At 38.7% G+C, this 22,649-nt stretch overlaps 1 protein-coding gene across 22 annotated transcripts in view; it reads left to right on the forward strand.

Annotated features, from left to right (window-relative positions):
* Positions 1-22,649, forward strand: part of CAST (calpastatin) — a 109,624-nt gene that overhangs the window by 44,368 nt on the left and 42,607 nt on the right. For 9 of the 22 annotated variants that reach the window (XM_043594098.1, XM_043594119.1, XM_043594283.1 and 6 more), the window contains 5 exons: positions 14,861-14,920; positions 18,968-19,033; positions 19,646-19,687; positions 21,292-21,348; positions 21,812-21,925. In XM_043594098.1, the coding sequence (XP_043450033.1) occupies positions 14,861-14,920; positions 18,968-19,033; positions 19,646-19,687; positions 21,292-21,348; positions 21,812-21,925 (339 nt within the window). The remainder of the gene's footprint in view (positions 1-14,860; positions 14,921-18,967; positions 19,034-19,645; positions 19,688-21,291; positions 21,349-21,811; positions 21,926-22,649) is intronic. The other 13 variants (XM_043594179.1, XM_043594186.1, XM_043594193.1 and 10 more) reach the window with 3 other exon arrangements.

Consider the following 22,649-nt stretch of genomic DNA (forward strand, 5'->3'; position numbering starts at 1 on the left):
TTGTACACCTGTAAAGTTTGATAACCACTATTCTAGGAAGTAAGTTGGACTATACAGAGCCTTTATATAAGTTGTCTTCTTCTGGCCTTAGCAGTACAGTAAAATCTCAGTGAATTTACTAAAAATTGTAGCTATCCATAGGAGCTCCAACTTCTGAATCATACTGAGGCTCTGAACTGAACTGGTTAACATTTGTGGTGCACAAGCAAGGGCCTAGACCAATTCCATTTCACTCAAAATTGCCCCAAGAGATGGAGGCCAGCTTAGTATGCGAGTGTACCCTTTGGACTCCATAAACTCTGGATTCTGTAATGGGTTGAGGTCCTCTGCACAAGTGACATAAGTATAAAGACCTAGGTTAGACCTTGGAGCCTCTGGAGTTGCTCTGAACAGAGTTGTTAGTAGAGGGGCAGAGAACTGTTCCCACAGAGAAACCAGGGGCTCAGTCTACTGTGTAGTGTTCCTTTATCATCTATACTAACAGGGTGGGCAGAGAAAGTAGAAAGTCAGACAATTTGTACACGTTTCAGTTATGTGCTTTTTATATGTCCTCCTTATGAAAATAGAAAATTGTCTTAATATCAACATGGTAAATATTTTTATATAACTCCATTAGTATGGCTAGTCATCATTAGAATCCTGGAATATAAATATTTTCCTGCTAAAATATATACCTTGAATGCTTTGACACATCCATCTTTTCATAATATTGTATTTACAGAGATGTATCAGAGAGCTTGGTCTACAGCAGCAAATTGAAATGAGAAGCCAGAATTTTAATCTTCCAGGATTCTTCTCTTTTTATATTCACCGTCTATTTATCCCTGTCTTTATTTAATTTATGTTAAAATGTATCCATTATGTCTATCAATTTGGAATAGAAAGGGCTTCTTCCTTCAATATTCAGACTAATTTTTTAGGCATGCACAATGTATTTTAAATGTTTGAAAGCCTTCAAATGTTTGAAAGATGGGGAATGCATGCTCTACTTTGTCACAAAGCCCATTACCCTCTCTTCCTGCTGACCTGATAGACTTATTCACAACACCTGGCACATATTTTCCTTTGAATTTTAGACCCCAGTCTACAAAGTAAGACAAATATTATTTTCTGAAAATTCAATTAGTTATTTGAAAATTGCATCCTTGTATTATCTACATGTATACATATATGTGTGTGTGTGTGCGCACACGCACATACTTAACAGCTGAACTGTATACTGAATGTGTATTTCATTAGGAGTTTCTCTATAGGTCAAAAATATTTGCCTTTAAAATGACAGCAGTATTGGGATTAGTGATGTCTATCGCATACTCTTGACTTAGAGCATAGGAAAGGTGTTAGAGGTATAATCACAAGTATCGAGTGTCCCTGGGTTTTAAAACCATAGATTGGAGAGGACAAATATTCTTGAGGTATGGCAAGGCTGTCTTTTTAGGGAACATCTAGGCTCTTCATTAACCTGAGCTGGCAATATCAGCACCAAAAATCTTCCTTTAAAAACTGGCTGGAAAGTACTTTTGCAAAACAATTCTGTAAAACTATCCTAGTATCTTATGTAGTCTGATTCCTTCCTTTTAACCTAATGAAAGTATGAAGAGACTAAGTTTGTCACCAGGAAGAAAGTGCCAATTGATAATAGATGGTAGAAAACAGTGGTTATTTCATTAACCCACTATCAAGCCATCTTGTTTTAAGCTATCTAAAGCAGTGATTTTCAATGTCAAGAAGGTTCAGAATCACCTGAATCACAGCTTTTCAGTGTACAATCTCTACTCCCTCTTCTTCCTGCCCTTTCCCTTTCATAAGTTTCTGGGTGTTCATTGACTCCCACTGTCCATACTGTCTTTGAGCGACCTTTCCTGGGCCAAGAACCAGTGACCTAAGGTGTTAAAGCTTGGCCAGTTATATTGCCCAGTGGTTTTACATAACATTGATTGTCAACAAACATGCACATTTCTGGTACAAAATGTTTAAATAATTATGACTTCTGGTATATTTTGCATAAAGTTTCAGTGGTTTGAATTACTGATCCTTTTTCCCCTGGCAGTATTATAAAACTAAATTATTTTCCATAGTCTAGTTTACTCTAACCTTGAGTTTTAAACATCGAGTAATTAACCATTGTTTGGGATTTTAGCCAAAAAGTGTCTACATCACTAAGAAATGATGTACCCTCGTGCTCAATATTCATAGATCAAAAAGGAAAGATTACCTTCTTTTGGCCATTCAGTTTGAGCCTTCCCTTCCTCTCAAGAATCTTTTAATGGTTGCAGTGATTGGTGCTGAATTATTCTCAAATAATGTTCTTGTGGTGAGACAGGATTCCAAGTCTTAGAAATTAAAATTGTTTCCTTCTCTAGTCCTTCTGACAATCATATTCTTACACCCCTTCAAATATTTCCAAACGTTGAATGTGATGAACAGTGATGTACTTATTTGCAACTAAAATATTTGCAAAATACCCCAGGTGATTTCCAGTTGAACTGGTGGTAAAGCACATCTTCTCTGTGTATGTATAACTACATTCTCTACAGTTTTCTATGAGCCGGTGAACCGAAAGTTTGTTTGCCATTCAAAATGGAGAGACAGTCAATAGGAAATAAAAGCTTAACAAAGAACATTCAAGCTAGTGCTGATAATCTGAAAATAATTCTAGAATGCTCTGGGGGAGGGGTTAGGTCCAGTAGCATGTATGTAGTTTGGGGAAGCTTTCTAGGATCTAGATATTTAAAAATAAAGGGGAAGAGAAAGGAACCACCCATTGATTAATTTATTGAACAACTACTTTGCTAAGTGATTTACATAGGGTTTCATTTAATCCTCTTAATTAAGAGTTGCATATTTTGTGGGGCACCTGGGGAAGACCACATGACTCTTGATTTCAGGGTTATGAGTTCAGGCCCCACATTGATTGCAGAGATTACTAAAAAACAGTTTAAATAACAGAGAGGAATGTGTATCTAAATACAAAGAAGCACTAGAAATCAATATTGTGTTCTTTATTGTTAGGCTCCATATCTTAATACAGTTGAAATTCTCTGATGGATGAGGTTTCCTGTTTGTGTGAAAGAGTATTGTACACTGACTGGAATTAGCAAATAATGGTTCTGTTGACAGAGTTTCTTGAGACTTTCTAATGGGCAGTAGAGAAGAGATAAATTAGCCATCTTTGAAAATGGTTAAAATTAAATTACAGGATTAAGTAGTACATAACTGAGAAGTCCCTTATCTAAGAAATATAGAACTTTTTACTTAGATAAGCTGCAGTGTTCATATTTTTACATCAGTTTCAAATGAAGCTTACTTTAAAATCTATTCTTCTATTCCGTTGATTTTTTTATGAACTTTTTTTTGAATTCAAGTTAGTTAATGTACAGTGTAGTCTTGTCTCCAGGAGTAGAACCCAGTGATTCATCTTTTACACGTGACATCCAGTGCTCATCCCGAAAAGTGCCTTCCTTAACTCCCATCACCCACTTAACCTAACGCCCCCACCCCTCTCCAGCAACCCTTAGTTTGTTGTCTAAATTTAAAAGTCTCTCAGGGGCGCCTGGGTGGTGCAGTCGGTTAAGCGTCCGACTTCAGCCAGGTCACGATCTCGCGGTCCGTGAGTTTGAGCCCCGCGTCAGGCTCTGGGCTGATGGCTCAGAGCCTGGAGCCTGCTTCCGATTCTGTGTCTCCCTCTCTCTCTGCCCCTCCCCCGTTCATGCTCTGTCTCTCTCCCAAAAATAAATAAACGTTGAAAAAAAAAAAATTAAAAAAAAAGTCTCTAATGGTTTGCCTCCTCTCTGTTTTTATCTTATTTTTCTATCCCTTCCCCTATGTTAATCTGTTGAGTTTCTCAAATTCCACATATGAGTGAAATCATATGATATTTGTCTTCCTCTGACTTACTTAGCATAATACTCTCTAGTTCCATCCACGTTGTTGCAAATAGCAAGATTTCATTCTTTTTCATTTCTGAGTAATATCCCATTGTATATATATACACCACATCTTCTTTATCCATTCATCAGTTGATGGACATTTGGGCTCTTTCCATAATTTGGCTACTGTTGAAAGTGCTGCTGTAAACATTGGGGTACATGTGCCCTCTTTGAATCAGCATTTTTGTATACTTTGGATAAATTTCTAGTAGTGCAATTGCTGGGTCATAGGGTAGTTCTATTTTTAACTTTTTGAGGAACCTCCACACTGTTTTCCAGCGCGGCTGCACCAGTGTGCATTCCCACCAACAGTACAAGAGGGTTCCCCTTTCTCCACATCCTTGCCAACATCTCGTTTCCTGAGTTGTTCATTTTAGCCACTCTGACAGGTGTGAGGTGGTGTCTCATTGTTGTTTTGATTTGTATTTCCCTGATGATGAGTGATGTTGAGCATTTTTTCATGTGTCTGTTAAGCCATCTGGATGTCTTCTTGGGAAAAGTGTTTATTCATGGCTTCTGTCCATTGATTTTTTTTTTCTTCCTTAGGGGAAAGTGGGATGAAATGCAGTGAAATGCAGTTGTTATTTTTCCCATTTTACAGACAAGGAAACTGAGGTGAAGAGCAATTAAGGAATTTGCTCATTTCACACAACTGGTAGCAGAGCTAGAATTCATACTCAGGTGTCTGGCTACAGAGCCATTATCCTAACCACTAAACAACACTACCTCTTTAATATTTGAAAAGTTTGAAGTTGCTGTCAGACATCTGTGAAATTGTTTTGCTTGTATGGTTTCCAGAATGACATTTGATTTCATTTCACATTTTCATTTTGATTATTTGAAAATCAGCTTGGACAAGGGAACCTTGTTATAATCCCTACTATTTAAGCCTTTTAATAATTGTTTATTTATTTTTGAGAGCGCGAGCATGAGTGCACCTGAGTGGGGAATGGCAGCGAGAGGTGGACAGACGATCGGGGCGGACTCTTCACTGACAGCAGAGAGCCAGAAGCAGGGTTTGAACTCAAGAACCATGAGATCATGACCTGAGCCGAAGTGCACACTTAACGGACTGAGCCTCTCAGATGCTCCTGTTATTTAAGCCTAATTAAGAACATGCTTCACTGGGAAGCTGGATGGTCATGTGACAGGCCTGTATTTCAGTTCCCCCATGAGTGGTTTGGTCTCAGTATTTCTTCACAAACTTCCTCTCGTTTTCTGTTAGAGTCTGTCATCCTTGTAGATACTGAGTTTTGTACTTGCTTTTGTAACACAGGGACTCAAAAAAGTTCTCAAGTTCTCTCACTCTCCATTAGGTCCATGCCTAAGGAATGAATTTGATAGCCCGATGGAAGCCAGGCTAAATGGCCCTGAGACAGCTGTTCAGCAGAGCTCAGAATTGTTTTTTGTACAAATCATATCCTCACTAACCATATATGCATTAATGAGCTCATAATCTTTTAGGATTTGTACAAATCTGTGTTCCTGGTACCAAGATTCCTCTTCCTTGACTGATTGGAACTTAGATCTAAACAGGCTATACATTTGAATCCAAAGAAAATACAATAATGTAAAATAATATTACTCTTTTTATCCTAAGGCAAATAACATTTGTGTGTAACTTCTCCAAGCAGTGGTCACCACAGAACTGCTCTACCATTGTGAGAGTGAAGAAAGAGAAACTTTTGAGGCTGCTGGTGTTCATAAAATTTTTAAAAATCACTGATTTGAATTCCTTACTATGTGCCAGGCACTGAGCCAAGCACTTTATAAACATGCCATCATTTAATCCTCACTGTTTTTATACCCATTTAAACAAATTAAAAGTTGAGCAGCTTGCTTGAATTACACAGCTGGAATTAGACCCCAGGTCTATGGGACTCCAGGGGCTAACCACCAGTATTTCCCATTTGCACATCTGTCATTGGGTATATTACTCAATAAGTTTCACATCATTGTAGCTAGAATATCAGAGTTGCTGAACTATAGAACATTCAAGCCTGACATTTTACTGATGAGGAAACTGTGTTCCAGGGAGGCTAAGGCTCAGGGTCACACGGCTTGTCAAGGGCAGTCAGTCTGAACCCAAATTCAGGAAAAAATGCTGCCTTTTCTACTCTTTGATGACTAAACTAGGCTGTGTGGCATGCCCATTTCCTTTGCCCACAAAATAATTATCACTCCAGAAAAAAAGAAAACAAAAAACAAGGGAAAGTTGGAGTTTGCAAAAACAGTGAAAGTTGCTTTGGACCAGGAGTTCAACTTCATACCTTTTGTGGATTATTTTTGAGTGTTTGGGGTGATCCAGTGTCAAGGCTTATAATCAGATGCTTCCAGGGTGTGGCCAAAACTTCTATAAACTCTGGTGTGGATTTAGCTCACAGATCAGCTGTGGCTATTGTCCTGGCTGCCAGGCAACGTTTGGCTGTTTATTTTGAGATCTACCCACATGTTGCATCAGAGGCCAAAACTTCATGAGGCTCTTCACTTCCCAGAGCAAGAAGTGCTCAGGCTTCTATTTTTATCTTAAATCTGTGTGTCCATTTTAATATATTTCGTGAATGTGCTGTGTACTTAGTTGAGATGGGATCATTTCATTTTCCCCAGATAGTGTTCACATTGCCTCATTTCTCAGTACTCTACTTCATCTAGCCTATTACATTCTGGACTGAATAGCTCTTCCCACCTCTGAGTCTTGCTCAAGCCGTTTTGCTCACTTGGAATGACTGTGCTGGCTCAGCCCCCATCTCCATTTTGTTGTTGTTGTTGTTGTTGTTGTTGTTGAAAATTCAAATACAGTATTTTAATTTTTGAAGAAAGAGTCCACTTATTATTGCAAAGTTGATTGGCATTACTATTATATTTGTGCTCAAATCCAAGCCCTGCCACTTAACTGTGTAATCTTAGGTAAGTTACCTAACTTCTCTGAGCCTTAGTTTTCTCATTTATAAAATGGGGATAATAATGGTTACTTCCTAGGATTTTATGAAAATATACTGAAATCAGATACACAAGCACCTGTCACAGTTCCTGGCACATTTCCTAACACATGGAAGATTCTGTGGTCCCCACCTGGCTGGTTGATCACACTACAATAAATAATAGTTTCAGTCTCTTGTGTGAAGCCTTTCCTAACCGTCTTCCAAACGCACATCTCAGAAATAGTCTCCCTCTTCTGATCTCTTGTTACATCATGTTGTACTTAAGATCCTATCACAATGGATCTTATCTTGTATTGCATAAATGCTGGAGTATAAGTTAGTGTCATAAGGAGATCTGCATGTTCTTGCCCAAAGAGAAGTCTCTACTTCATTCATAGATAATCCATTGTTTGTGTTTCATTGGATTCATGTTTTGTGTCCTGATTAAACACTATTGTTAGGTGACTGTTTTGAAGTCCTCCTTAAAAGCACCATTATTATGCTAAATAATTAAAGACTTTGCAAGAATGTGTGTCATGATGTGACAGCATGGCAAACAATAGACTAATTTAAACCTCTGAATATTCATTTCCTGAAGTGAATAATGTGTCATTACAGAAAGAAAAATGTAAACCTGGGTCCATAAATGAGACTTCTGAAGAATATCAGTGCTTTCCTTAGAAAGCTCCTCTTCAGCTGCCTTTTGTTTGTTCCAGGTGTTTTACAGGAAGCGGCTCAGGGTTTTGTGTGTTTATGTGCTTTTTAAAGTCTTACAACTCCTGGTTGAAGACATTCGTGCTAGAAATGACTAGATATTTAAATTTTGTTTTCTCTAACCAGTTTTCTGGCTTGTGCTTTGAATAAAATTTCTGATGATTGAGTAAAAACTTATGTAATATTGCATTTGAGCCATCAGATAATACTCTTGTGTCTGTTCATGCACAAATTCATAATTTAACAAATACTTGTTAGGCAACTATTGTTGCCAGGCTCTGGGGATGTGCAGCAACTGAGACAGGCATGGCCCCTGACCTTGTGGAGTTCAAGTTCAGGTCTGTCTTATAAGTTTTGTGAGGAAAGACCTTGTTTATAAGAAATCCATGATTTTCTTTCTTTCATTATTTGAAATGTGTTATTAAATAATCTTATTGTGGTTTGGTAACAAATGATTTGGTTTTCTCTTGTGCATCTAACAGAACTAGTATTAAAAGTTAAAAATTGGTTACTTATTTAATTTAGAAAATGCTTAATATTTGTTTTGTGTTTTACCCAAATTGCCCTAATATTTGGTATCTAACTTGACCCTCACAATTACTCTGTAGGGTGCATGGTGTTCCAGTTGTGGGAAGCTAGATGCTTAGCAGGTTTAATGTGCTTGTTTGTGGAGTCATGGCCACTGAGAAGCCAACGGACTGAAACTTAATTTTTCTAATTTATTATGTTCTTGATTCAAGCTTAAAAACAAGAGGTATTAAAACTGTGTGTGTTAGAATGAAACTTTAATGGCTAATTAGAAGATGGAAACAAAGATTGGAATCAACAGTTATTTTTTATATTTTGTCTGATACCATATACTTAGCACTATGGTAGACACTGTGGGGAGCAGAAATGATCAATTTATAGCTTCATTGATAAGACGTGACATACACTTAGAAACGAGCTCAGTAACCCTCTAACACAGCATGTGATTGAGTGTCCAAGTGAGAAGTACAAACGGATATAGGGGTTGAGGAGATAGTATGAGCTAAAGCTGATTCAGGTGTTGTACCTTGGGCTAAATCTTCAAGGATAGGGGCCTGAGCAGGTAAAAGTCTTCCTAGGCATCTGGGAATCTCATCTTGCTCTTCCCGGAGGAGGAAAGGAGCATGATGGTGATGATGGTGATAATACTAACTAGCGTTTGTCCATTGCTTACCACTTGGCCAAAGCAATGTTATAACTAGTTCATGTACATTAACTCACTTATTACTAACCTGAATGGAGTGAATATTGGTACCATTGCCATTTCACAGATGAGGACACTGAGGCACAGTAACTTGTTTGAGGTTGCACATGAATTCAATGCCAGCTGAAATTCCACCGGACATTCTTGAGCCCAGAGCCCCCTCTTACACTCTTAGTCACTGAATTATGCTGCCCGCTGAGGTGCCTGTGAGACAGGAAAGACACCATTCTTGATGGAGGGGAGATGTGGATGGAGTCATGGTGAGAGAAATAGTGGAATAAGTAGGTTAGGCCGAATGGAGAGTCTAAAGTTTAGGCAGAAGACATTAGACTTTATCTAGGACACAGTGGCAAACCATTGAGAGCTTATGATTTCATCACAATGAGAACATGGTACACTTTTTTTTTTTTCTTCCAGGTAAACTAGGGAGCCATAGACAAAGAATTGGGAGCTAGAGAATGGGGTAGAACAGAGGGTGGGAGAACAAGGTATGGAGCTATTAGAAGGGCCGTGATGTAATCCAGGTGTGGGAGGTACATGATTAGACTGGGAGTGTGGGTGGAAATAGAAATGACAAGGACTGGAACCAGCACTGGGCCTGAACCCAGGTGATTCAGGGCCAAATGAGGTTCCCTGTATTACATCATTTGGCACTTACAGCAACTCCACAGGCAGGTGGTATTACTACCATTTCTAAGGCTGTGGGAATGGGGATTACAGGAGGTTAATGTGGATTAGTAAGTGCTGGAACAGGGAGCTGAGCCTTCATCTGTCTCAGTGTCCTCATTTTAAGGTAAAATAAGATAGTTGGGTGATAAAGTAGGGTTGCTGAAAAGGTATAGAGAATTGTTCACGTAATAAATGGTAAAGTCAAGGGAGAAATCAGCATTCCAAGGGAGCAACAATGTAAGAGAGAAGGCAGAGGGCTTGTGACTGAAGATGAAAACAAAGAGAAGAGTGGAGCAAGTGGAAGAGGCTTCCAGAAGGAAACATTATAGTGGGGATGAGAGACTGTGGAATTGCTCTGGCAGAGCAGCCATGAAGGAGAGGATGGTCAGGGATTCAGACTGGATCTGCAGGTGTGTCAGCAGGTAGAAGAGGCATGTGCATATGTATGGCATGTGTTCTAGTAACTCCACAGCAGAGGCAGGTAGATGTGGGAAGGGGGATTCTTGCCAGGAGGGGTGGGAACAGGAAGATGGGTCAAGTTCAGGAGCACCTGTTGACTCATCTGCTGGCCTGCTGTCTGCCAGCCGGGGCTGGGGAGAGAGTAAGGTGAGGCCAGATGACCTGAGGGGAACTGGGGAGGCCAGCTAGCAGCACCTGCCAAGAACTATAAGTCTTCAGGCACCCCCAAGCAAGGGAGGGGACTCTGTTTTGTAATAGAGAACTAAGGAGCTGAGGAAGTAATATTTTTCATCAGCCAGATTTAATGGCAGCAGAACGGATGAGCAAATCCTCTAGGACCTCACCCTCCTAAGGGAGCCCTTAACTTGCCCAGTACCAGCCATTCAGCGGGGTCTGGGTGAGCTCACAATGCTTGGCAGTCACTCAGGCGCCACATGATGGTTGAAGTTGGTACTTACCAGAAACCCTGCAGAATCCAGGAAAAGGTATGGCCAGAAACCTGCCATGATTACGAGTGGGGTCAGCAGGTGCGTGCACCCAACAGACAGCTCTTACAAAGAGACCCCATCTAGTGGAGGAGACCATTCCTGAGGCAGTTATGTGGTTACCTGATTATATAAAGTTCTGGAAGTAGACAAGGAAGATGCCCATCAGGACTGCTCGTGGTGGTTGTAATGCTGGAGGTTATAATGCTGGGGCTCAGAGTTAGTGAGATGCACCTGAAAGGAAGGGCATGTAGGGTTTGGATATTTTAGGAAGAGAAGCATGCCAACCAGTAGCATTTGTGTGAATAAAACATAAAGGGAGCATTGAGTGAGTTGTGCACTGAGGAAGGAAGGGATAGGCTGGCTGCCTGAAGCTGCTTTTCTGCTTTGGGAGATGGGGAGGGATTGGAGCATGGTGGTCTTTGAAGGCAAGAGAATGGATTTCAGTGTGAGGTAGTGGACAACAGGAGTCACCACTGATTTACTTCGGATGGAAACTTAGAGGTGAGAATGCTATGTAGGAAGATTAATCTGTCCAGAGTGGGTAAGAGAGCTAAAAATCTGGACTCTGGGAGACCTTTGCAAAATATATGTGAAAAAGGAAAGTTTTTATTATCCAAGGGTCTTAAAAGCATACCATCTTCCCTTCCTATCTGTAATTGTTTACTGCAGTAAACTTCCAAATTTATTACTGTAGCAAGTAACCGATTTGAAGAGGTTTTGTTGAATAATGCTAGAAAACACCTGCCATATTGATTAAGTACAGAATTAATTTTTTTTTCCAGGTTGCATTTACTCTTAACCAGCGTTGGTTTGTTTTAATGCAACTTGATGATACAGCAAGATTATTGAGGCGGGTCTGAAGCTGATGTAGAACTCAAACATTTGTTTTACCACATAGGGTTCTTTTCCTGCCTCCGTTAGAGCACTTCAGTTGTAACAAAAACCTGCTGTCTGTCTTTCTGGACTCTAGACTCTGAAGGCTGAGATGGTGTCTTCCTCATTGTATGTACTCAGCCCCTAGCTCATTCCTTTTCAAATAGCAATTGTTGAATGGGTAGATGGAGAATGATTATAAAAAGATAGTTTTTCTCTGTTCTTTGTTACTCTGATTTATTCTTTAAGTTTATAAATGGCCACTAATACTCTGGATGTAAAGAGATTTGTGTCAGTCATTTGGGATGGAGAGTACTGTAGTCGCTATATTTTACTCTGACTGACAGCACTGATCCCACAGTGATATTTTGGTATGTATGAGTGCTGATGATTGTGCTTTTTTTAAGCTTATTTATTTATTTTGAAAGAGAGAGGGAGGGGGAGAGAGAGAGAGAATCCCAAGCAGGCTCTGCACTGAGCCTAGTGTGGGGCTGGAACCCACGAACTGTGAGATCATGACCTGAGCTGAAACCAAGAATTGAACACTTAACTGACTATGCCCCTGATGGTTGTGCTTTAAAATTGGCTGTCCCTAGATGTTAACAGGACTGTGCTGTGGTGGTCCTGCAGCAGGAAGTCATTGGCTTGGAAGTCAGGTGGCCTAGGTCCCAACCCTGGCACACACAGCTCAAAGGGCCCCTCTAGCCACCACCCCCCCAACAATCCCCACCTTTGCCTGGGTGATGCCCCTTATATTTTAATGACGATGTCACTTCCTTAGCATCACCTGTCCTGACCATCTTCTGAACTAATTCTGGTTGCCAAGTCTATGTTTTTATGGGAACCTGTGATTTTCCTTTATAGCACTTATCACAAGTAATTATTGCAGTGATTATTCTATTAATGTCCTGTCTGATGAGGCTGAAAGTTCCGCAGTGACAGGAACATGTCTAGCAATTGCACCACCGTGTTCCTGTCTCCTGACAGAGTACCTGGCACAAACTTACTCTGGGTAAATACATATGGAGCCAGTGAACTGGGGTAGATTTGACAAGGCACTTACCCTCTGTGAGATATCTTTTTCTTCACCTGTTTAAAACCACATATTAAGGTTTATCTTTAAAGTTCTTCAAGTCAGAGCTTTATGGATAAACTCTTCAATAACAATCAGTTATTCACATACATGATCAGAAATTTAAATGGTACAGAATTAAAATGAAACTGTATTCAATCCCTCACCAGAGATAACAAATATTAAAAGTTCATTGTTTTGGGGCACCTGGGTGGCTCAGTCGGTTAAGCGGCCGACTTCAGCTCAGGTCACGATCTCACGGTCCGTGAGTTCGAGCCCCGCGTCGGGCTCTGGGCTGATGGCTCAGAGCCTGGAGCCTGCTTCCGATTCTGTGTCTCCCTCTCTCTCTGCCCCTCCCCCGTTCATGCTCTGTCTTTCTCTGTCTCAAAAATAAATAAAACGTTAAAAAAAAATTAATAAATAAATAAAAGTTCATTGTTTTCACAAATAGAAGAAAATAAAACAAACCACAGTTCACTGGAGTTGAATGGACTCACAGTGGGGTGGGATTATTTTCCTTATTTTCTGATCCCATGAAGTAGCTGTCCTATTTCACTTTCAAAATGTTTAGTGCCTTTGTGATGGGATAGAACTTTCATGGAGGGATCTGTACTGAGAACAGGTGTGGCCAAGGCCTTCAGCTAAATTCCTGTGATAACCTGCTCCATGCATATCTATAGCTATCCATGTAGATTTTACTGTTCTGGGGTGGGGGTGGGGGGGCTTTGAAAGTCTTCTTTATAGGATTTGAGGATCACATCCAGCTATTGCTTAATAAAGGAGTAAGGCAGATTGGATATTCCAAGGCTGTGTGATTTCAGGAACGTTTTAATAAACATAGAGGTTTAGAAATAATGTTTACCTAAGGATTTGCAGCTTAAAAAGCACTTTCATGTAGAGTGTTTGGTCTTTGATTTTATATGATTGAGGGAAATCATTGAAGGAATGCGGTGTGGCAAATGGATACATTAATTCTCACAGATTAAGAAAATCTCAAGGAAAAATGAACATTTATGTATTTGTCCTTTAATTTGATGGGAAAATCTACCTTGGTACATTTTCTAGCTCTTTATCCCGAAGAGAATGTGAGAGACACTACTCCATGCCTGCTACAGTGACCAAGTGTGGTATATTTTGGGGTGAGGGAGTGCCTTATTGGTGCCTAATAGTGCTCAGGAATAAAGTTCATATGGTTTGTTTGAAAAATCAGTATACTAAAACTTTGGGCTTTTATCTGAAAATTGTGGTAATTTACTATTAGCACCAACATACTCTACAGTAAGTGAGGTCTGTGGGGAAGGTGATTTTGTTCATGGTCCATGGGTTATAGTAGGTTCATACAGTCACCTTGAGTGGTAGTGTGTGGGGGTGGCAAGAGTGAAGAAACCAACAAGCATGGGCTCCTCCTGCCCTGGGACTTAGCCTCAGAAATGGCTCAGAGCCAGACATCAGAGACAGGCTCTGGGTATTCTTGGCAGGGCAGCAGCTGTTTACTGACAGCCTGTTACTTAAGAAGTAAGTTACTTAAGAAGTGCCAGATGGAATCCCTAAGCTTTAAAACCTAACAGACTCAAATGTTATGGAGGTTTAAATGAGCCTAGGTTGGAATTCCCAAATAAACTAGGATTGATTTAATATTCACCAGGGTAATGCAAGTTAAGTGCTATCATAATAGTACCATGCAAGTATCCATATGCACTCCCCGCTACTTGGGTGATTAGATTGCTGGGACTAATTCCACCATCCCCTTGCATCCCTAGGAATGGTGTATCTTGAAACTTCAATTATCATCATCACCTCTTGCCCTGCAGGGAGGAGCCTGGATGAGACATAAAATACAGCAGTATTACCTTTGCAACACCATTCCCACCTTCTCTTGCTTATGTGACACTGAAAGGACAATTCTGATCTTCCTGAGTCTTTTCTAGTCCTACATCCTGCTCTTTCTGTCTTTTATAATATCTTGGGACTGATGCATTAGTAATTTAATAAGCACCTACAATATGCCAGACATTTAGTTACCTCAAATACCTAAAACCCTGCAAAAGAGCCAACATTGACCTCATTTTATATACCTAGGAAACTAAGACTGCTAGTAATTGGCAGAGCTCACATTTGAACAAAATTCTGTCAAGTTTTAAAGTCTGTGTTCTTCCTAAAAGTAAGGCAGACAATTAAAATATTTACTGAGCACTTATGCACCAGGTAGTAATAAACTTATAAGATAGTTATCTACTAAAGAAAAATTGAGAAAGAGGAAACTAAAAATCAGAAAATTGCCCAAGGTTATTTAGTAAGTAGTACACCCCAAATTTGCACCCATTTGATCTGGTTGTAAAGGCTTTGCCCACTGAGCAAGACCACCTACTGGACTTTTGTGGGAGTTGTACTCTAGAAGAGGCAAAACCAAGGTAGAGTTTAGAACAAGTATGATTAAGAGGAATTGAAAGACAAAGTGTTTGCAGGTTAACCAGAATCAGACTTTCTCTTTCTTTACTTTCTAGGTGTCAGCTTCTTCTGCTTCCACCAGCAAGTCTTCCAGTATGAATCCCACAGACACCAAGGTATGAATAGTCTTTAAGGGTGTACTTGGGTGAACGCCTTTAAGTGATTATTTTATAAAGCAAAACAAATGTAGACTGACAAATGTGTTATATGTCCTAACAAGCTTAAGTTATGGAAGTAAACATTTTCTTCCTAATTTATAGAGATCTTTGGAAACTCACCTTTCCTTTTAATATTTACCTCAAGTATCATCTGTGCACTTCTACGTTGTTTTAGAATATCTAGACAAGAGAGGTAATCCAGAGATTTTTTGTTGTTGTTCTAGGCTTGATGGAGTTTTTAAATTATAAAATGATCTAAGTACATTTTTCTGGATATAGTGAAGAATATGAATGCTTCTTATTAAAATAATATTCTTATTTTATAATATTCTAGCCATTTAAAACTCAATGTACAGGGGCGCCTGGGTGGCTCAGTTGGTTAAGCATCCAGCTTCAGCTCAGGTCATGATCATGGTTAGGGAGCTCAAGCCCTATGTTGGGCTCTGTGCTGAGAGCTCAGAACCTGGAGCCTGCTTTGGATTCTGTGTCTCCATTTCTCTCTCTTCCTCCCCCACTCATACTCTGTCTCTCTCTCAAAAATAAATAAACATTAAAAAAATTTAAAAAAATAAATAAAACTTAGTGTACAAATGAGAAAATTTATACTAAGTGAACATGAAACAAGTGACATAATACTGGTTACTTTAGATACTTTCTTAAGTTTGTGAAATTTTAGTCCTATGGGACAACATCTTATTGATAAACATTTGAGCTCTATTTGGGATTTATTCTAATAATTATTTCTTGGAATTTCAGTAGAAAAAGAATGCTGTACAGTGGAGTTATCACATAGAGTAAGCCTAGTTCTGAAGAGTTGGCTAAAGCTGCCTTAACCCTCTCCCTTAGTTACCGTATCTCAAGCTGTGTTTCTTGGACAATTGGGGTGGAGAATTAAAGCGGGCACATTTTCAAGAAGCTCTTAACTAATTTTTATGAGCCAGTATCCTTTAGTGCCCTTAAAAGCTAACCCAGCTCCATTATTATTAAGTTGCTCTTGTTTAAAATCACTGACATGTTTTTTGCTTTCTGTCTTCCATGTTACTTTGCTATCCCAGTAGGATCCTATATCAAAACTTAGTACTGGCACTGTAATTTAGTGCTGTTGGGAGATCCTATAGTGTCTTGTTGAGCTGTTTGTTTATTTGTTTGTTTTAAATATTTATTTTAAATATTTAGATTTTAAGTATTTAAAATGTTTAAATATTTAATTCAAATATTGTTGAGAGATAGCATGCAAGCAGGGGAGGGGCAGAGAGGAAGACGGAGAATCTAAGCAGGCTGCAGGATTCGAGCTGTCATTGTAGAGTCTTATATGGGGCTCAGACTCATGAACCATGAGATCGTGACCTGAGTTGAAGTTTCATGCTTAACCAACTAAGCCTCCCAGGTGCTCCTCATGTTCAGCTATTTTTGAAGGACATTGTAAGTATCTTGAAGTATACTATTCAAATCTCTTATAAATGTCATCTAGCATTTCTTTTAACTTAAAAAATTTTAATCTAAAATTGTTTTTATTTAGTATTTTACATGAATTTTTAAATTGTTTTCAAAATATACATTACCTGATCTATTCATCTATTGGTTGTCACTATTTATGAAGACCAAGCTTAATCTTAGAATATTAAAAAAAAACTTAGACTACTGGAGAAGCATCAACCAATAACAAATTATCATTGAGTTCAGAGTCCATGAAAAGTTAAAGAAAGGAGAGCCACAAATCTAGGATTTCTTTTTTATTATTTTGGTTCTCATTTGACCCATTGCCTGACTCTAATCCATTGCCCCTGACTTTTGTTTTGAGGACCAGTGCTTATTTCAAGTGTCCACAAATCCTTCAACCATTGCTAAGGATTAATCACGAGAATTCCTGGAAGTCCTACAGAACTAGAGGAGGGGAGGAGAGAGAGAGGAAAGTAGGGAAAAAGTGGGAGAGACCAAAATAAGTGTCTTGGTGATGAAATATCACCAATGGCTGACTCAGGACCACTTTTGGCATCAACTCCCTTTCTTGGTGGATTTCAGTTACAATGTTTTTGTGATGTTTGTGTCATAACATTTATACTAGCCTTCTCTTGAAGATTTTTGTGAATGTGAACTTGAGTGTATTTTTTCAAATATTTTGAGCTTTTAGAAAAAAGATGTTAATTCAAGATAATACCTATACTGAATCCTGTGTTCCATACCTTTCAAATAAAAGTCCATATACCTCTGAAGAGGAAGGATATGTCTAGATCTAAGTTCTTTCTCTCTTGCGCCTGGTGCATTAGAATCAGTGGTCATACTGCTGTAGTTAAGATGGAAGGTCAGATTTCTAATCAGGATAAAATCCCTGAAAGACTAGGTAGCATGAACAATGGAACCAGATGGCCTGGTGTGGAATCTCATTTCATATCAGCCATGGTATTCGGAAACACATCTTTGCTTTTGTTTCCTTATCTGTACAGTTTGGATAATAGTACATGTTTCACAAACCTATGTAAGAAAACAGACATTAAGGGTATTAGTGCCTGTCCTACAGCAGATGCCCAGTAGGAGCTGTCTAACACTGGAGAGACAATGTTGTACAGTGTAGTGATTGAGAACACAAAACCCCAGCTCTACCATGGGTATCCTTGGGAAGTTATTTAACTTCTTTGTACCTAAATTTCTCATCCCTGAAGTGGAGATGATGATGATAGGATGATGATGATACTTGCCTCATAGAATTATTATGAGGACTGAGTTGGCATATGTAAAGTTTGGAGCAGTCCTTGATACTAAGAGGTAATGAATAAGCATTAGTTATTATTGTCATCACTATTATGTTAAGCACCACCACCTTCACCAAAAATAAATTTGGGAAATGTATTAGCAACTACTAATAAGAATATTCCATTATAAACTACTTACATGTGTGAGCATAAATTCTTAATTGTTTTATAGAGTTCTTCCTTGCAACATCTTGATTAACAAATTACAAAGTAGAAGCTGTTCATAGATCTAAACCACTACAATACCAGCTGCTTGTTTTCCTTAATAATCATTAATAAATTTTATTTGCATAAATTCAAAAAGCATAGTAGCAAATACAGAAACTAATTAACAAAGATCCTAATTGAAAGGATCCCAAATTAAAATTCCTTTAAAAAGATTTGTGTGGTTATGAACTTGGTTTCCTTCTCAAACAATATGTATGTTGGTATAATGAGGGTCTGTTCGTTGTAGGAGGAATGTTTGTATTTTCATGGCTGAAGCACAAGGCATGATACATCAAGAGGGTATTTGGTATTGGCTTTTTCAAATAGAATAAAAAGTAGGAGTTTATGTTAACACTACCAAATAGATAAAAAGGAAAGAAATGACAGGAAATATTAGGCCTAATTTTTCATCTTTTATTTTGAAAAGTTCAAAAATGTTTAATCTAGTTTTATTCCAGTTTTCACATCTTGCCTATACCAAGAATGCAAGAATGCATGTATGTACTTAAGGGATTGTATTTTTCGACACAAATGACCTTTGGTTGGGTAAAACCGAGTAAAACACTCCAGTAAAGGGCTTAAGTCACAATGAGACCTTCTGAAGCATTCTTAGAACTTTAGATTATATTGTGCATAAAAAATCTATGTACTGTTTACAGGATTGTTATAAAATTTCAGAAAAAAATTTGACAGTACTTATGGCTATTGATTTGGTCATAACCAAGCATTAGAAATATAGGTGGAAGAAAATGGCCCAATCAGCCTGTACACAGAGAAATTGAAGGAAAGGGGTCAGAAGTTAGTTTTTCTAATGGCGATTTTATAGATTTTTATCATGGAAAAAAAAGTAAATCCAAATTGCAATATTTGCTTGAGGCTTTAGAATTTTAGTGCCTACCACTTCTTGGAGTTACATACATACGCATGGAGTAGATGCAGTAGAGGAGTAGAACGAGTCTCGATATAAACATTTAGCCCAATGATACATGATACTTATTTGACTGTCAGATTAAATAAAATCACACTTGGGGCTGTGCTCTTGTATTAGGCTATTCCAATCAGCAAACAGATGGAAGGACAGCATTCCCCCAGCAAGAAAAGACCCAAAAAACAGGTGATGTGGTTCATTGTACTAGGGGACATGTCTGTTTGCTAATGGTCGCCTCACCTGCTCAGCATGCACTAATAATTACAGTTCGAGATCTTCAGTAACTCACTCATCACGGACTTTGTGGTAGGCTTGGTGACCCATCGCTCATATTCTGGCACTAAAACTAAATGTCACTGCTTTCTGTTCTCCTTGGCTCTGTCACCATCCCATTGTTTCACACTGACAGCCAAAACCTGTGGTATTTCACACAAAGATCAGTCATATCATTGGCTTTGAAGGATGAAGATTTTTTTTTTGTTTTGCTTTTTTATTAGCTACAATGTTTGTAGCAATAAATTTTTACATATCTTTGGTACACATAACAAAAGTAAGATGTAAATTGCTATCTAAAAGTAAGAGCAGAGTGTTAGTGTACTTAACGTGTTTATCTAAACAGTTAAAATTCCAAGAAAAGTATAATAAACTTAACTCAGAAAGCTTATATTTAGATCAAAATCATCTCCTTTGGAAAGCTTTCTTAGTTGAAGAAAATCTATGTTAAACTTTGTAAACTATGTCTTTTTTTTCCTTTCTTCTGTAATTTGTTCCCTCTTTTCTTTATTTTTCTGAGTTTAGGCTGCAAAAACAGAACCTGAAAACAAGTCACAATCAACTAAGGTAAGTAATTTAAGTCAACTAGTGAGTTGTTTGGATTCTTAGCAGTAATAATGAATAACCAATTTACTCCATTGGTGCTACTGAATGGTAAAAGGATTTTTTTGTCAGCTAATTTAATTAATTTTGGATTACCCTTTTAAACATTTTATAGAGCATAAGTGAATAATTATAACATTAAGTCCATAGATTAAAATGAATTTATTTTGTAAATGAAAACAATATATTTCAGAAGGCATTTTGTTCAGGTCTAGATTTTTGTTATAGTTGAAGTCATTGTTAAAAAAAGCAGTAGGAACCAAGGAGAAAGGACAAAGGGTAATGAGTATCCAGTTACTTTAAAAATGGGACATCAAGAGTAAATGTCTTTTGAACCCAGCACCTAGATGACTTACAGATGAGAGTCTTTGCTAAGAGGATCCTAGGTTTATCTTAACAGTTTTATCTCAGTTTGTGGAATGAGTTCCAGTTTCTCAGGAGACAACTCTGACTTTCCCTTGGGAGTGGCTTCCCTGACTCATGGCTGTCTAGACTGAAAGCCAATCTGTATCCATGTGGAGATGAACCCCAGGGTGTCTGCAGGCAAATGTTTATCCTACATATGATGGTGCACATTACTTCTTTCAAGCATGCTTAAGCAAATACTCAGATAAGACTGCAAGGCTTCCTGTGGGAAAGCACAGAGATGTCCTTTAAATGCAGGCAAGGGGAGGTCATCTGGGTGGAAGGTGAACTTATCTGATTGTAGCTCCTTTGGGTTTACCGCTCAGAATGATAATCTTATAGTCCACTATAGAGGAAGAATTGAGCTGCAAGGTGGAAATCATCTGCTGTTCCATTTGGTTGTTTACACAATCTCAAGAGAATTGGGTTTCTGGTGATATCTCCTTCTCGACTTGTAACACAGAAAAGACTATGTAAATCATTAAATTGCAGAAATACCATGTTCATTCCCTACAAAGGGAGATTTTTTATTTTATTTTATTTTATTTTATTTTTTAAAAAAATTTTTTAATGTTTATTTATTTTTGAGACAGAGAAAGACAGAGCATGAATGGGGGAGGGTCAGAGAGAGAGGGAGACACAGTATCTGTAGCAGGCTCCAGGCTCTGAGCTGTCAGCACAGAGCCTGATGCGGGGCTTAAACTCATGGACCACGAGATCATGACCTGAGCCGAAGTCAGATGCTTAACCGACTGAGCCACCCAGGCGCCCCCAAAGGGAGATTTTTAAAAGAAAGAATCTGGAGTAGGATTCCCAATCAACAAACTCAGAGGTCACAGTGATCATGTGACATCTCTGTGAATGGACTTGCGTTTACTAAATGATCTGTATGAATTGTGAAAAACAGCCAATAAGTTAGGGATACATACCTATTTGAAAAATCATTCTAAGTGAAATGCTAATTTTTTATTACTCTTATGAGTGTCATTATCATGCTGTTGGTAGAATAACTATTGACAAGCAGAACATGTGTATTCCTCTAAGTGAGCCTTTCCCAAGTGAGGCAGAAGGGTCTAATTTGGAGTTCTGTTCTTAAGCCTGTTTGGAAGTAATAAAAGAAAGGACTCCAATGTAACTGAGATTTTATCTTTTGAAATTAACAGCCATCTGTGGTTCCTGAGAAAAAAACCCAAGAAATAAAGCCAAAGGAACACAAAGAGGTAAGTGACCATCATTAAGACTTGTTATCAGGGGTGCCTGGGTGGCTTAGTCGGTTAAGTAGCCGACTTCGGCTCAGGTCATGATCTCTCGGTCCATGAGTTCAAGCCCCGCGTCGGACTCTGTGCTGACAGCTCAGAGCCTGGAGCCTGTTTCAGATTCTGTGTCTCCCTCTCTCTGACCCTCCGCCATTCATGCTCAGTCTCTCTCTGTCTCAAAAATAAATAAACGTTAAAAAAAAATTAAAAAAAAAAAAGACTTGTTATCAATAGGTAGGTGAAGCCTTTTTTGTGTGTGAGGGATAAAATTCTGAACTCTCATTTATTTGTTTTTCTGGCTAAAATGGCACCACCATGTGGCAGTAGCAGGATTTGCAATTTATTAATGTCCTATGAGCACTCGCACTTCATAGAGGAAAGCATCAATATTTGTTGTGTTGTTAACAGTGTGGTGTGTGTGTTTCAGCCAAAAAGCCTACCCAAGCATGCATCAGATACAGAAAGCAAGCATGTTCATAATGAAAAAGCAGTTTCCAGGTCAAGTGAGCAGTCGACATCTGAGAAATCAACAAAACCAAAGGTATACCTCTCAGATTGATAGGAAAACACTACCATCAACTAGAGAATAAGATGCACGTCCTCTATCTATATGGACATGTGTAGTTGAATCTGTGGAGCTATGCTGAACATACCTTGTATTGTAAGGATTTGGTGCTATCATTTTACTGGTTTTGCAAATAACCTTGTGGAAACTTGGGCCTCTGGAAAGCTCAAGAAATACATCAGATTGGTTGAGGGCAAGTTCAGTCCAGCCTTCTTCCACTGCCCAGCAGTGCCCAGTCATGACTACAAGGCAGCAGACTCTGGTGTCTCATGGACAGGAAGCTTGGGGTACTAGTTGCTACCTGGGCCCCTCTTCTCAGAGTTAGGAGCACAGATGCTCTGCATGATCTGCTCTTTACATGGAACTCTGAAAGAGGTGTTTAGAATTTCGTTGTAGAAGAGATGAATTTATAGAGCCAAAAAATCAGAAATAGATTCCATGCACAGCTAATGGAAGTCAACTTTTTGAAGAATAAACACTTATGAGAAGAACTTTTCCATTGAGAGCTCTTAGAAGACATCTAGTAGACCTGCTTGACAAGGGACTTGATAGAAGGTAGTTATACAAATGTGGCTCATCACTTAAAGGCAGCCATTATGTGTTTTGTTCGATTCTATTTTGTTTGGCTTGCAGTATTACTAAAATTTTTTTAATGCGTTGCCAACAATTCAAGTCATAATGTTTCACATAAAATTCAAAT

The sequence above is a fragment of the Prionailurus bengalensis genome, chromosome A1 (assembly GCF_016509475.1).
Source record: "Prionailurus bengalensis isolate Pbe53 chromosome A1, Fcat_Pben_1.1_paternal_pri, whole genome shotgun sequence".
NCBI classification, from domain to species: Eukaryota; Metazoa; Chordata; class Mammalia; order Carnivora; family Felidae; genus Prionailurus; species Prionailurus bengalensis.